Source organism: Cinclus cinclus, chromosome 6, assembly GCF_963662255.1.
Source record: "Cinclus cinclus chromosome 6, bCinCin1.1, whole genome shotgun sequence".
Classification (NCBI taxonomy): domain Eukaryota; kingdom Metazoa; phylum Chordata; class Aves; order Passeriformes; family Cinclidae; genus Cinclus; species Cinclus cinclus.
This window is the reverse complement of record NC_085051.1, coordinates 15,440,350-15,455,477: the sequence shown is the minus strand read 5'-3', so window position 1 is coordinate 15,455,477 and position 15,128 is coordinate 15,440,350. Positions and strand designations below refer to the sequence as shown.

Here is a 15,128-nt window from a genome sequence, read left to right as displayed (position 1 = left end):
AATAATCACTTCATTCCCCCCGAATTCAACTGGCAGAGCTGTTGAACTCCTGCAGGCATGGTAATGACTTTGTATGACCCATGAAATTTGACTGAAAACCCTTCTTCATTAGCAGTTGGTTGCCTTTGTTGTACTTTTGCTCCTGGTATCCATAAGATCTCCTAGTTTGCCTTTATGAATAACACCATGACAGCCAGCAAGCAGTTTCTTTTCCTTGTAAACATGGGTTTCCACTGGTAAATATATTACATTCTAGTTCAACCAACAAGTGTTGGTTATTTGCTGGCTTGTGATTGATTGTACCTGCCTCTACTTTTTAAAGTGCTCAGTAAACAAATGAAATGTGCTTGTGGGATGTCCATTGATTTTAGAGGGTGCAGAGCACCTGCATCTTCTCTGAATTTCAGTAGGGTTTTGCTGGATGCTTAAATTTCTACAAAATGAAAGTGGTTATATTTTCAGAGGGTTCTGAAGGAGACATCTCCAGGGATATGATTTCAGCAGAATTGAATGATGTTTAGAAAGGCTGGGGGAGTAGATTGGGCTCGCAGACTTTTATCACCGCTGAATTTCACCTCTGATCTCTGTGCAGCCCCTGGGAATGAAAAGTGCCTTTGGGACTGTGTGTGGTTTTCTTTCGTTCCACTGAGCTTTCCCACTGAAATTTTCTGTCTTGCATCTGTGTCTTTGTAAAGCTTAATGCAATGGCAAAACAAGAGGCCGCCTCCCTTTCTGAGGAGCAGGCTCAAGCAAACAGGAGCACAGCCCCGGTTTTGTGCGTTCAAAATGGGTGCAAACTTGCCACCTTATTTATCACCAGGATTTCTAACCTTCAGATGCCATGGCCCATAAATGACTTCTCCATAATAATACTTATCAAAGTATTTCTGGTCTAATTATTCATGCTGAGCTTGTTCTCTAAAAATTTCTCTTGAAAGAATCTTTTTAAAGATTTTTCTTTTGAAAACAAATTCATGACCACATCAAACAGAGATTCATGTTGCCGTTAGTTTAATTACCAGCAGCCCTCAGGGAAAACTCACTCAAAACTCACTGTAGTTGTAATTGCTTTTCTCCCTTTCTCTCCCCCACTCCTTTTACCTTTTCATTTGTGTTTGCTACAGAAGTCATCATATGGTTATTCATTTTTTAAGCTCATTTTAGGTACTAAGGGGTTTCTGCCCTTTTTGCCCTTAGAGTAAATATCAAATATAAATAATTAGTAGATTATGGATGCTGGAAAAGGAGCTGGAAAAAAAAAAAACAAACACGTTTTTGAGATAAGAGTTGAAGTTATCTTTGGTTTTAACTTTTTAAGCAAAAAGGCAGATAGTGGTGTCCTCTCCAGCGCCATTCCATGAGACCAGATCCACAACCTGTGGATCTATTCCAGCCATAAGAGCTACTGCACCTAGTCAAAGGCTTTATTACCTTTGAAAAGTGGCATGGATGCCTCATTTGGATGAAGTGCAAAACATAACATAAGCAGTGCTGACCTAACACGACATGATACATGGCAGATTTGCTTTAAAAAGAGCAGCAGTCTCAAATCTGTTTTGAATTAGAAAAAGAGTTTGAGGAAAAGAAAGGAAAAAAGGGAACCATTTCGTAGCAGGCATCTGAAAAATAACAGTTTGGAGGAAGGAGGAAAAATTGTCAGGCGAAACCTTACAGCTAAAGCTGAAAAATGTATTTCTAACACTGGGGATTATAAGTGTATATCTTATTCTTTGTTTTTTTAAAAATAAAATCTTGGCAACTTAAGTGCATACTATGATGGCCCAGCATGAGAACAGCTACTCAATGGTGAAATTTTCAGCAGTACTCTGGCAAGAGGTTATTAGTCATAGTCCCAGTATCATAGAAGAGCCAGAGCCAAGGATTCAAGAAGCAAAACATTCCCCTTTGGGGAAAGGTCAAGATTAGTCACTTTTGTTTTCTTTAATATGGGGGATGGGGGGGAGGGGAGGGGACAGGGGGACAGTGGAGATTGGGTTGATTTGGGGTTTATTTTGTTGTGCAGAAGAGTTTTTGATGTATTTTTATGCCAGTTGGTCTTGTACACTTCGCTTTTTAACCTTAGAGTGCTGTAAATATGCCACCGTTCCACACCAGGAACAGGAATCTACAGCTAGGGGAAAGCTGTTGTCTGACAGCCAAACTTCTGACAACAAAAATATGGAGTGATGTTCAGAGGCTGGACTGCCACGGTTGAGCCAGCAGAAAGGGTCCTCCAGAGGCAAGAACCACGGGGAGTTTTCTTCACATCTGTGGAACTGAAGCATCTGAAATGCAAGTGCTTGTTAGCTAAACAGAGAGCCTTTCTTTCCTCTGCAGATAGGGACCGGGGTGCTCAACCAGAAGGACCCCGCGGAGAAACGTTTTGCTGAACAAGAATGGGATTGAGAATGAGAAGGCAGCCTGTTTTCCAACCTCCTGTCTCGATAATAAAAACCAGAAAGGTGCTGCGAAGCCTTCCTTGAGACTGGAAGATGTACCCAGGACAGGGAGAGTATTTCCAAGGTTTTGTTAGAGCCACTCATCCAAGCTGATGTTAAGAATGTTTATTGTATCTGGAGGTGGGGTGCTGACTGTGCTGCCTCAGTTTCCCCCACGTTGTGCTGGCAATAACAGGACTTTTCTTAACAGGACTTAAGCTCTGCTTAGGTGCACCCAGGTTTGCACAGTGCTGCAGATCAATTAAATGTGGAGCCATAGAATATTCTAAGTGGGAAGTGATGCACAAGGATCATCAAAGTCCAAATCCTGGCCCTGCAGATGACCATCATTTGTTCTAGAACTCTATTCAAACTATTACACAGAGAGAAGCCATTAAAACCTTTTCTTCCCTGGTTTCTTTGATCAATATTTCCACTATATTTCTTGTTATCTCAAGGCTGTTTCCCATCCTCCATAAGGCTGGATTTCAATTTAAGCATAATTTGGGAAGCTGCTTATGATTATGGTGCTGGATAGATATCCAGTGATTTTTGCAGATACATTAACTTCTAATACTTCTAGTATCATTGATTTGCTTGTAAAGAAAGAATCCCTCCTTTGTTGCCAACTCATATCTTATTTTTAAACAGAGAGAGAGGAAAGTTGTGTCTGGTCAGATACTGTTTCCTGAAGGTGGGGCTGTAGTTAATGAAGATAAAGTAATTCTTGAAAGTATCAGAGTATACAGTTAATAGGATGGGGGGATTTGATAATCTTTGGTAGTTTCTGGTAAAAGTTATATTTAGAAACAAGACCCTCACCCTCACTTTCCTGGCTTCATGCCAAGGAGGGAAAAAAATATTCCAAACTCCTTTCTTTATCTACTGATAACTCTGTTAATTTAGACTAAAGGGTTAAAAAATAAATATCTGACTTTTGTAATATTTTAGAGAAAAAACATACACTGTATCCTGAGGCAGCGCTGGGCCAAAGACTGTAGATTTTTGGATGCTGTTCTAACTTGAAAATTTCCATGTGTTTTAAGTCTCATCTGATTTATCTAAAACAAGAGTCAGCCACAAATTTTAATTGCTTGACTATAGCCTTCTGGATGCCAGATAGATCTGCGTGTGTTGCACACATCTGGGCATGGACTGAGGGCTGGGAGGCCAGCAGGACTGGCCTGGGAGCCTGGGGAGTGATGAGCCAGCAGACGGGGCTCGTGGCCCAAGACCCCATCCAGAACTAAAGAATGGCTCTCGGGAAAAGCTGATTTCCAACAGTTTGGGTGCTTGAAAGAAGCCAAATATTTTTGCAAGTTGTTAATAATGGCAACAAAAGCACTGAGCCGAGATGACAGTTCTCTGCTCTCTCTTCTTCAGTGGCAGCTGTTTCCAGTCCTGCTTCTGACCCTCTCCTGCAGCCACATCCATCATGGTCCTAATTTCTGTCTTGACTCACTAGAATTTTAGGTCATCCCTTCCCAACGTTTTTGCCCTCAAGCCTTTCTAAATCCCCTCCACTTCTAAAAGAATCATAGAATCATCATAGAATGGCCTGGGTTGGAAGGGACCCTAAAGATCCTCCAGTTCTAACCCCCTGCCTGCCATGTGGACACCTTCCACTAGACCAGGCTGCTCAGAGCCCCATCCAGCCTGGCCTCAAACACTTCCAGGGATAGGGCATCCATAAATTCTCTGTGCAGCTTGTTCCAGTGCCTCCGAGCAAAGAATTTCTTCCTTACATCTAGCCTAAATTTACCCTCTTACAGTTTGAACCCAGAAAAAAAAATAATAATTCTTAAAAGAAGTGCTGTTCCAAAATATTTCCACCTTTCAAAGTTTTACACTCCCTGACAGTCCATGACCAAATGTATTTCACTCTCCTGTAATTTAATTCTCTCAATTGCCAGCATCCTACCAACCTTTTTGTTAGGAGTGGTTTCTATTCATCTTACCTTGCTTCTGTTAGTCAAGCAGCAAGTTGTAGACAAATAATCTTATGAAGGTGACCTGTAAAAAAACCAAACCAAGTTGTTTGTAACTTTTGATTTCTATTTATTCCTCAATTTTTTTAAGATCTTAGAGAAATTTCTCTCTTACATAAGCACAACATCTGTTGTTGCTGCTTGTTTCTTTGTAGGGAGAAGTGGTGGTATCAGATAAGAGAGTTTTGATAACATGCTGCTAATATTCTGTATTTGGTCTGATGTATTTTATATTATATTATTTATTCCGTCACATATTACTGAAGTGGCTTTTTTGTATCAGATTTTTAGTTTTTGACCCATCAGAGCATGTCTTACTACCATTGGTTTCAAATATAAATCCAGAGAGACACCTAATCTGAAAAATAACATTATAGTTGTAACCTACTCTCTTCTAAGAATCATGAAAGAAAGGGAGCTGAGTGAATAGTTAACCAGAGATGTCATTTCCAGAAACTTTGAGGAAGCTTTTAGAAAAAAATATCCTTTTCTTTGAGAAAAAGAACATTTGGAAAAGAAAAATATTTCTCTGCAGTTTAGTTATTTGCTAATCAAAATTGCTTTCCCAATCCTAATGGAAAGAACAGATGCATAAATCAACCATGTAATTTCTCCCATTTCCTATAGCTTGAGCATTTGCTACCCTAGATCTTGTGCTGCAAAACCAGAAAGAAATTCTTCAAACAAACAAAAACTACCTTAAAGTGCCACAAGTGTTACAGTCAGTAACCAAACGGCTAAACGCTGGTGTTGCCAGTTTGTTTTAATTCCCAAAACAATTTTTAACAAACGTGTGACAAAACTGAGTTCCTTTACAGTGCATTAGGAATTTACTGTAGAAGTCAAGCCCTTTGTAATAGTTCACTGATACCAAGATAACTTCTGTAGAATCAGAGCCAGCAGCTGGTTTATAAATCCTGGTTGTTGCTGAGCTCTGATCCTGACTCAACGGCTCAGAATTTTCTCCCCAGGGTCATCACCTTCTGTTGAATGCACAAGCGGTGCACTCTGATCAATGGTGAATTCTCAGCAGCTGTTCAAGGCCTCTTGCTACAAAAAAAATAAGTGGATTTTTACGCTTTCCAGAAGTGTAAGATAAATATTTTCCTATAAAAATATACATCAAGACGAGAGCAGCAACAGTTGTAGTTTATTGAAAAAGCAATTTTTACTATCTCAAAGAAGAGATTGCCACTTGCAGCTTTAAGCAAGAGAGCTGATTTTAGAACCCAGGGTGTAACAAGTGCCTTTCTTTCCAAAGATGCTTTTTGTCTGAAAAGTATCCTTTTTATTTGTCAGTGAAGACAATGGTTGGAGTATTCATATAATGTTTTCATTGACTAGAAAGAGACTTCTCCATGTAATTCTCAAAACCTGACCCTTTTGCTCCTCGGAAGCTCATCTCTTCTGTTTTCCAAGCAATGATCAATCTTACAGTGGAGTGTTTTTTCACTGGCTCTACTTCTTCTATCCCTCCCCTGGACACCACACACATACTTTTTTTTTTTTTTTTGGCCAGCTCTCAAGAGAAAGTACAGACAGTCTGGAGAGCAAATCCTCCTTCATGCAGATTACATTCTCCTTTAAACACCTCGGTGGTGGGAATATAACCTCCAACAAAACTGCTGCCTCATCTTGGGCAACAAAATAAACACATCAAAGCCAGAAGTTGTGATGGGGGTTTTGCAAGAATCTGGGACCTTGGGTATTGCAAATGGAAGATTTTTGAAGAATTATGCTCCTGAAGAAAGAAATGTTCCTTAATAATCCTGAAACCATTGGTCTCTCCTGCCACTATTATAGAGAAATCTTTAAAATAAATTCTCTGGGAAGATTCCCATACCTATCCCTAAGCTCCTCCAGAAAGCCACTCCTAACATCATACCTGTTCCTGTCCTCAGAGCCCTCCAGGATAAAGCATTAACTTTTAGAAATGCTGAGATACCAACATGTGAGAGAACTTAGCAAGAAGAGGAGCCAAGGGAGCTTCTCTCTGAAGCTTCCTCAAATATTCTGAAGAACTTAAATAGGAAGAATCCCACCGAAGACAAATGTGGTTTATAGCCACGTGTTTTCTTCCAGAACAGACTCACTGTTGTTAAGTACCACTGGATACTGATGCATTCCTTCCTAACTTTGCCATTAACAGGTATCATAAGTTCTGGAATATTTTTTTGCCTTTCATCTTCTCTCCAGCTGAGTCACTGGTGTGCCTGGTGATTATGAAAGATAAAGCTAGCTTATTACTGAGTGTGGTACTGAACAGCAAACACATTAGAGATTGGGTGCAACATAGAGAGATGCTTTAAAAAGCATCATTTTTTATTCCTCTAGAAGTTTGCTATCCTGCAGAGGCATAGGGTCCTCCTTAGTAACAGGCCACCAGAACTGATAAATACATGAAGGTCTCCCCAGTCCTCTTTGGTTATTTTGAAGAAGTGTCTTAAAGAATTAGTTCGCTCTGAGCTGAAAAGCTGCATCCACAGCAATGAATGCTACTTAAGTCACTGGGAGTTTAATATTGTAAAAGCAGCTGAAATCGTCCTTTATCACATTTTCATTCAGCCAAGTGTTGCTTGCATCTTGGTTTCCCTCTTCTCCTTTAGCAGCTTCATGCTTGGCTTTTTTTACTGAGAACAAGGACAGCTCCCCTGAATCCACTGAGTGAGCAATGAGCTGATAAAAATTCTCTTCATTATGGACAAAAAAATCTGTTCAATCAGTCAACCATGTTAAGAACATAAGTAGTTATAAAACCACTCCGTTCAAAGGGACTATGATTTTTACCCTTAATATTTATTTTTAAAATCTCTGAGGATGAGAATGACAGGCAGATGACACAGCTTTAATCAACAGCATTAATCAACCTTGATCTCTCCAGATCATGAAGCAATACTTGGAATAACCTATTAATAATTTGTGGTGTTTGTGGCCGAAATTATGCCAAATTCAAAATTTTGACTTCAGTTTCCCACGGCTGAAAATGCTGTTCCACTTAGCTCTGTAATTGTGTCTGTCATTGCCTTTTCCTGGTAAATCCCTATAATTAGTTTTGGGAGTAGGTCTCCAAAGTGCTACCCTTTAGTTCTCCATTACAGGGGAGCTTAAAAGAGACCATTCTGTCCCCGGAGCTGTCCCTGGAGCCAACTGGGCTTCTGTGTTTTCTTTTGCTTTGTTTTGTATGTTTTGTTTTTAAAAGCAATGAAAAAAATGCATTGTTACATATTATGTTCCTGATCATACCATGAACTTTTTATGAAAGCTTAAAATTACAAAGTGTTGCAAGTTAATACAGCGTGAAGATTTGCAGAATTTTAATAGATAAAAATGATAGACAAAATAAATAGAAAATTATTTTGTTCTTTCAGCAAGAACAGTCTCTGTCTTGTCCAGTAGCACCTCCTGGAATGCCTTTGATCCCTTTACAAATATTATTACCTTTATAAATGCATGTCACTAAGGCTATGAGAATCAGGATTGCTCAGCCTAGAAAAGAAAAGGCTTTGGAGTGACCTACTTGTGGTCTTCCAGTACCTAAAGGGAGCCTACAGGAAAGATGGAGAGAGACTGTTAAAACAGCTTGTTATAACTTTTCCTCATGATGTGCCATTTAAGATTTGTGTGCTAACCTTTCAGCCTTCATGAATAACTATTTGGTTTTGGGTTGGTTTTTTTTCTCAGTGCACTGCATGGATAGGATTTTATGCATTTTAAAGAGACAGATTCAAAACTTGTTTAAATCTTCTCTCCATCTGTGCTCAATCTATGATCCTTAATTATTTTTTTAACTTAGAGGATGGAAAAAATATTGTATTCATATGATATTTCTGTAAGAGTTAGGAATAACTGTGGTGTGTAATTTCTGAAGTTTCAAACACTGCTTCCTCTTCCTAACAACTGTGAAATACAAGGGAAATTATTTGCATATAAAGAATCTGATCATCCAAACATCATGCTTCTAATGAAACATAAATCAGCTACAAAGAGCCTACTTAGTTTTTCCTAAAGGAAACAAATCAGTCTGAGTTATTTTTCTATGTAATTAACAATGTTTGCTGTTTTAAGTAGAGAGATCAGAGTTGTTCAAAGCGGTTAAGATTGGAGCAACATCAGCAGTTTTTCTGTTTCCTTTACTTTTATTCGTTCTGGCATCAGAACTAATTTCTAATCAAGTAAATGTGTTTGAAAGTATGATTCAGGGGAGATGATACATTTCTCCATGCTAACTGCCTAAAGCTGGCTTAATAAAAAGGATATTGCACACACAATGACATTTTTCTAGTAGGTATAATTATCTCTGCAGCAAGCAAGTGAATGTTGTATTTCAGGATGTGTGTTTGGATGATGACAGGCAGATTGGGCATGATAATAAGCCAGGCTGTTCACCAGCAAGCCTCTTTTTCTGGTACTTCAGAGTTCTGTGATAGTAGAAGTTGCCTTCTGGTGGCTTTTACTTCTTCTTTTAAAATATCTCATACTTTAAGCAGATACTCCTTTGGCAGAATCAAGAATGGGGGCCCACTGTTGCCTCATTTGCCAATGTCATCTCTTCTGATAGAGCCCCAAGAAGCAGAAGATCCGTGTACAGAGATCCAGACTGCTCCTTCTCTTGTAATATCCAAAGAACATTTTACTATTTGGGATAGATTCAGTCCAAGATTGGTACAGAGCCCACTGAAGCCACTGGGAGTCTGTGCTTGCCAAAATATGCCACTGAATCCAGTGTGTCTTGGAGCAAGCCCTTCAAGGGCACAGAACTCCTGGGAAATGGAAAGCAAAATGAATTAAACAACAACTGAACACAGCCAGCTTTCTGGACCTCCCTCCACAAAAGCTTCGTGGCTCCAGAGCCCTACCCCAAAAAAGCAGGAACACGGATGACGAAGGTCTTTACTTTTAATCTCATATGGCTCAATAGCAATTAGCTCCTGCCTCTGCTTCTGTGGGCCTCCTGCACTCCACAGCTGCAGCAGCCAGACCTTGTTGCCTAGAAAAAACTAGACAATTATCTCTGGGAATTTATTTCCCAGCAAGAATATTCACTTCTCACTTCTCCCCAGTACTTCATCACCAAGATGCACAGCTGTTGAAGGACTATCCAGATCTCATTCCAACCTACTGTCATGTTCAATAGTTCATCACTACAAGAGTTTCATGAATACACGTTTTCCAGATATATCTCCAGTCTGTGTTTCCTCTGGTAATCTTTGCCTGGAATCACAAATTAAGAAATATATACATATAAAAATCCCCCAGTTCATTTAAAATAGTTAACAAAAAGACATTTCTTGTAGAAGGAGAAGTTGTCTTTTGGATTCTGAAGATAACTCTTTATCTGAAGGCTTTCACTGCAGTCCTTCCAGCACAGTTATCTCAGAAAACAAACAATACCTGGGAAGTGGGGGATGCAGGAACCAGGTATTTTTGTAGATTTCACTACCACCGATTTGTACTGCGACACTTGGAGCATCACAAGTTTGCCATCTGTAATGGGCACCATTTGGGCAAAATGTGTCTCTTTTTAAGGGAGGGAATAAGAAGTGATGAAATGAGAACCTGATGATCTGCGCAGTTTTCGATCTGTATCTGTTCTTCAGCTTCCTCATTTCAGAGAATCCCATCTTTCAACAGCCCTTTCCATCCAGAATAACTAGTGTTTCATGTACCATCTAGGGTGCTTTGCCTAATGCTTTCAAAACCAGCTGCAAAGTATAAATCTCTGGCACCTCATATTTTTAAATAACTGTATCTGCTTCCCTACCAGTTGTACAAAGTGTTTGAAAAACACAGCATTTTCCCTATGGTAGAAAAACATTTTAGTCTCTGCTGAAATCCTCCAGGTTTGTTGATGTTCTGCTCAGCCTTACTGTCTTTTACTATCCTGTGTGATACTTGGATTACAGCCAGGCACATATGAATTGCTCCCACTCATGCTCTCTCTGGCAGTTTTATGTGCCTTTCACTACTTTCTAGCAGATATTTTAGGCAACAATTTATTCCTATCACTTTTTTTTTTCCCTGCTTACTTTCTTTTCCCTTTCTAAAACCTATTACATCTTTTTGCCTAGAATATACTCAGTATTTTAGGATCCCTGTGGATCAATGGGTCAGAGACTGCAAAGACAAAGTCAAGGCTTTCTTATTATGATTTAAGAAGGGAGTAGGAGGCCATAAGGCAGATCTTACTGCCTAATTTCAATGCTTTTAACACACCAAGGGTCAGAGAGTGGGCAGGACTTTGAAGCTGGAAGTGCCCATCTTCCCCTTGGGATATTTTGCTTAGTACTTTGGATTCAGTGCAGAGAGGAGGCTCCCAGTGCCAGATAGAAGGGGTCACATCGGTTACTTCTTGACTGGGAGATGCAAGAAACCAGGTGATGAATCTGTGGTGCTCAGTTTTCCTCTGAGTACCACAAATATATGCCAAAAAACATCCATAACCTAACCTCTATTAGGTATCAGCTTTTTTCATTCTATTTTCTCCTAAAAATTAGAAGAAAAACCATGAAAAAAAAAAGGGGGGGGGGGAAATAAATTAAATAATTTTAGGAGCTCTTGTCTAAAGAAGAAAATTAGCATTATGGATACAGGCTGAATCCCTGGAGTCCCCCAGCCAAGAAACTAATTTTCAAGCATCTTGAAATTCTTAGTTTCTGTCTTGATAGGGTTCATGTGATTCAGATGGCAATCCTAGGAAATGCTGTTTCACTGGGTTTTGATAGCATAAAACTGACTCATGTCCCACTCCCAGCTGCTATTCACTCATGGCAGCAGAAGTACCTATGGGCATTCCGTGGCCTGAATTGTTAATTGGGCCCAAATGTAGAAATGAGCATCATTCAGTCCCAGCTTAAGAGCTGATTAGATCACTGCAAGTCAAGCAGTTATTTACTAGAGCATATTGGTATTATTAGGGCATAGAAGCATGCTAGAAGTTTATAATTTAAAAAAAAAATATGGATACAATAATACCCCCCCAAAAACAAACAAAAAACAAACCCACAGAAATTTAGTTCTCTATTCCAACAGATCTCTTTAAAATCCTATTTGTCATGTGTTCACCCAGATATAAAATGTGTGTCAAAGCACACAACAGAGGTGAGTATTAACAATCTTGTCCCCATCCAACACATTGCATTAAATTTCTAATGATCTGTTTGATGAACTGTGAATCTGTGGTATCTTCACAGAGGTTGTCGTGATCCTAATTAATATTACACGTATGTCACCTGTTTTTTTGCAATCTTCTTGCATGCTGCTATTAAACATCTCTCCCCTTGGCCTTTGTAGGTCACACAAATGGACCAGAAGCTGAACCTCATCACGGACATGCTGCATCACCTGGTTTCCCGTCAGCAGGGGGACCAGGGCAGCAATAGATCATCTCAGAGAGGCAACAACAATGTCACTTCAGAGTTTTTCCATCCCAACAACACCCTGCCCACCTATGAGCAGCTGACAGTACCGGGAGGAAATGAAGACGACATCTCCTGATGTGATGCAAGCCTGGGTTGGGTTGTTCCTACTTTTCTCCTCTGGACAGGACTGAGTGTTGAGAACCTGGGAGAAATGAAGTTCATCATCCAGCCAAGAAATCATGAAACTGCTATATCTACACCACTAGTCTCAAACATGCTCTTCTGAAGTTACCCACAGTAGCCAATGGATCACCAGGCTGTCTTCCACCAGGCAAAACTTCCAGAAGCTCCACGTTGATTTTGTTCCTGAAAAAATGATCACAACTCATTATTTCTCAAAAAGACCAAAATTATGTAAAGACAGGCAAAATGACAAGGATTTAGAGCTCCTGTAATAATAATAATGATAATAATAGTAATAATAATATTCTAATAATACTTGAACTTAGATGGAGAAAATATGCATTCTGTTTATGAATCTGCAGATAGCAATTTATTTCTACTACTAGGGTTTTTAAAACAAACTAGGATAACTTATGTTGTTTTTATTGTATAAACATGCACTAACATTCTAGACAATAACAAACCACATACTGAATGATTTTCTTTTTCTGTTTTATTTTAGTGTTACTACATAAACAGTTATCAGATAATGACCAGATTTTTAAAATCTGTTTTTCTTCAGGGAGGAACTAATCCTTAATCTGGAACAATACTATTTATAGTGGAAAGTGCTATAGATTTTCTAAGATATCAGTTTTTCATGGGGAGACAGTAAAGTACTATATAGCAAAAAATCATTCTGCTTTCTAGAAAATTGTTGCCAAAGAATTTATATATAAATAGAAAACACAGTGTTCTGAATGTACTTGTCCTGAGCATTTTAAAAGGAAGGCTTTCTACTTCTTGAATCTACTGGGTTTTAGCTTACAGACGCCGAGAGTAATGCAAGAGGCTGAAGTGGCTGGACTTCACTGGTCAAGTGTTTGAGCTGGCCACTCACAGAACATCCATAATCATTGCAGGAATTGAGGCTTCATTTCAGGAAAGCATCTCTAATCCACACAGCATATACAACAACTTCGATGTTTTCATGAATAATGTCTTGAGAAACTCTACTGCCTACAAGAGTCAGTTGGTATTGACAAGTGCCAGCTCTTTATTTAGAGAATTGAGGGCCTCAGCTACAGCCCATGGGGCTGAACCACACTGCCCCACACAATGACTGCAGTGAAACCAACAGTGTTGGCTCAGTGTGAGTTCTCATACACACAACGTGCGCAGGAGTTGGGCTTTGATTACTAAGGCTGAAATTACTAAGGCCTTGCAGAGACTCAGCACCTGAATCCTATCAGTCTTTAAAGCTGACAGCTTCATTAAAAGCTCTTCAGTCCAACATGGTGGTGGTAGTGGTAGCTCAAACTGCTGGGGAAACAAGAGATGTAGACAGATTTATCAGCTCTTGCACTTTGAGCATCCTACGCATCCAGTGCACCCTGTTCTCCTCACTGCAGAGCCTGTACCCCACAATGGTCTCCCTCTCCTGGGGGATGCCCTAAAGCCTCATACCTTGGCACAGCAGTTAATATTACCAGTATTTTGACCAATATTACCAATCTGAAATACCGATGCATAATGAATGAGATCACAGGGAGCTGTCTCATAGGGAACTCTCATGTTCTGAGTTTTCTTTCCAACATTTCATGTCTTTCACTTGTACTGCAGAGAAAGTCCTGTATTAAATATCCTGTATTTAACTTTCCAGATTCTGTTACAGTTATCCAGCCTCTCTCTGTTGTACAGTAGATAAATGTTAAGGGTGTAGAAATTCACAGGAAGAAAGAAGAATTGTATCAGGGCATTATGTTTTCATAGAAATCAAAGTTATTCTCATGATTTTGAACACTTTTTAAATGAGATTCACTATGTATTTTCAGGTTATCAATCAGCCTGTTAATTTCCTAATAAAATACAGGACAAGAGTGCCATGTCTTTTGGTTATTCTAAAATCCAGATGCTTGATATACACAAGAAAGCAGTTGGCTTTTCTTGTCCTTCCTTTCTTAGCCCACTGTGCAGTGTAAATCTGTCTTATTTGCAATGCATGGCTGTAACCCTTCAGCTGGTTCTTCACTACAGAAATAAAAGAAAATGTAGACTTTATCAGCTGGGATGACTGGAGAGAAAGGTGTGTCACATAGCCATGTCTTAAAGCAGATAGGTCTGTGCATTTCCAGGGACAACACAAAATGTGTCCATTCCTGCCTGTTTGTTCCCAAGACCATGCCTCCATTGTCTGTTTGATGTCTAATCTTGGTAATAGCAGTCTGGCACAGCAAGCACTTAATGCAAAACATAATTTTCCTTTCTTGTCAGTTGGTCTATAACCATCTGAAAGTCTCCATTGGGACCAGATTCATTGGAATCATGGGATTTTAGGCTGGAATCACAGGTTTGTGAGGCTGGTGGCCAGTTGTGAAGTCAGTGATTCCTCACCTAAGTCCAGCTGATCCTTTCAGAAAGTACAAAGCTCTGAGATCTACTACTTAAAACCTTATAATCCACCTCACCCTAAGGAAGAGAAGATGATCCATTTTCCCTGTTGAAGAGGGATGTTGTAAAAATGAGCCATCCAAATTTGCCATGCAGCTGCCTGGAGCCAGCCAAGGGCTCAGCAGAGACAGATCTGACCTCTGTGCTTGGACTGGAATCTTGCTCTGACTGGAATTATCTGCCCTGCTGGGGCTGCATATCTCAATGACTTCTCCTGGAAGCAGGTTCCTCAGCATCTTTCTTGCACAGAGCACTGTAGAACAGCAGCAGTGGGAAGATGAGCTGAGCAGTCCAACACTGGAGCAGCCTGAAGTAACCAGCATGCAGTGAGTGTGTGTTTCTGCTGAAGTCCTTCCTACTGGTGTCTGCTGTTCGGCCAAACTGTCCACAGTGGGGTTTTTTTAAGTGGGTAGGAAATGTTTGTAAGTACCTTGAAGGGCAGCAAAGGAAACTGTAGGGTAGGCCAAACCTTGATTTTATAACTTTCTGCCCCATTCCTGTGAGCTGTGTTAAAAATAAATGCATCTGAGGTTGTAAAAGTAGCCTCTTTCTTAGAGCAGCTCAATAGCAGTTTGCATTTCAAGACTGGTGTAAGTAAGGCCTAGACCCACATCCCTGCCAAAAAAAATAAAGGTCAGTCAAAAAAATAGTGATCTAAAAGAATGTTAGCTGACTTAGTTTCCCCAGCCTACCAGGGGGATGCCAGATGGATGCCAGATCTGGAAGGTAGG

At 39.8% G+C, this 15,128-nt stretch overlaps 1 protein-coding gene across 1 annotated transcript in view; it reads left to right on the top strand.

Annotated features, from left to right (window-relative positions):
- The window catches only part of KCNQ1 (potassium voltage-gated channel subfamily Q member 1), a 327,765-nt gene extending 315,649 nt beyond the window's left edge, over nt 1-12,116 (top strand). The window contains exon 18 of the mRNA XM_062494734.1: nt 11,717-12,116. Within this exon, the coding sequence (XP_062350718.1) occupies nt 11,717-11,920 (204 nt within the window). The 3' untranslated portion in view covers nt 11,921-12,116. The remainder of the gene's footprint in view (nt 1-11,716) is intronic.
- The last annotated feature ends 3,012 nt before the right edge of the window (nt 12,117-15,128 follow it).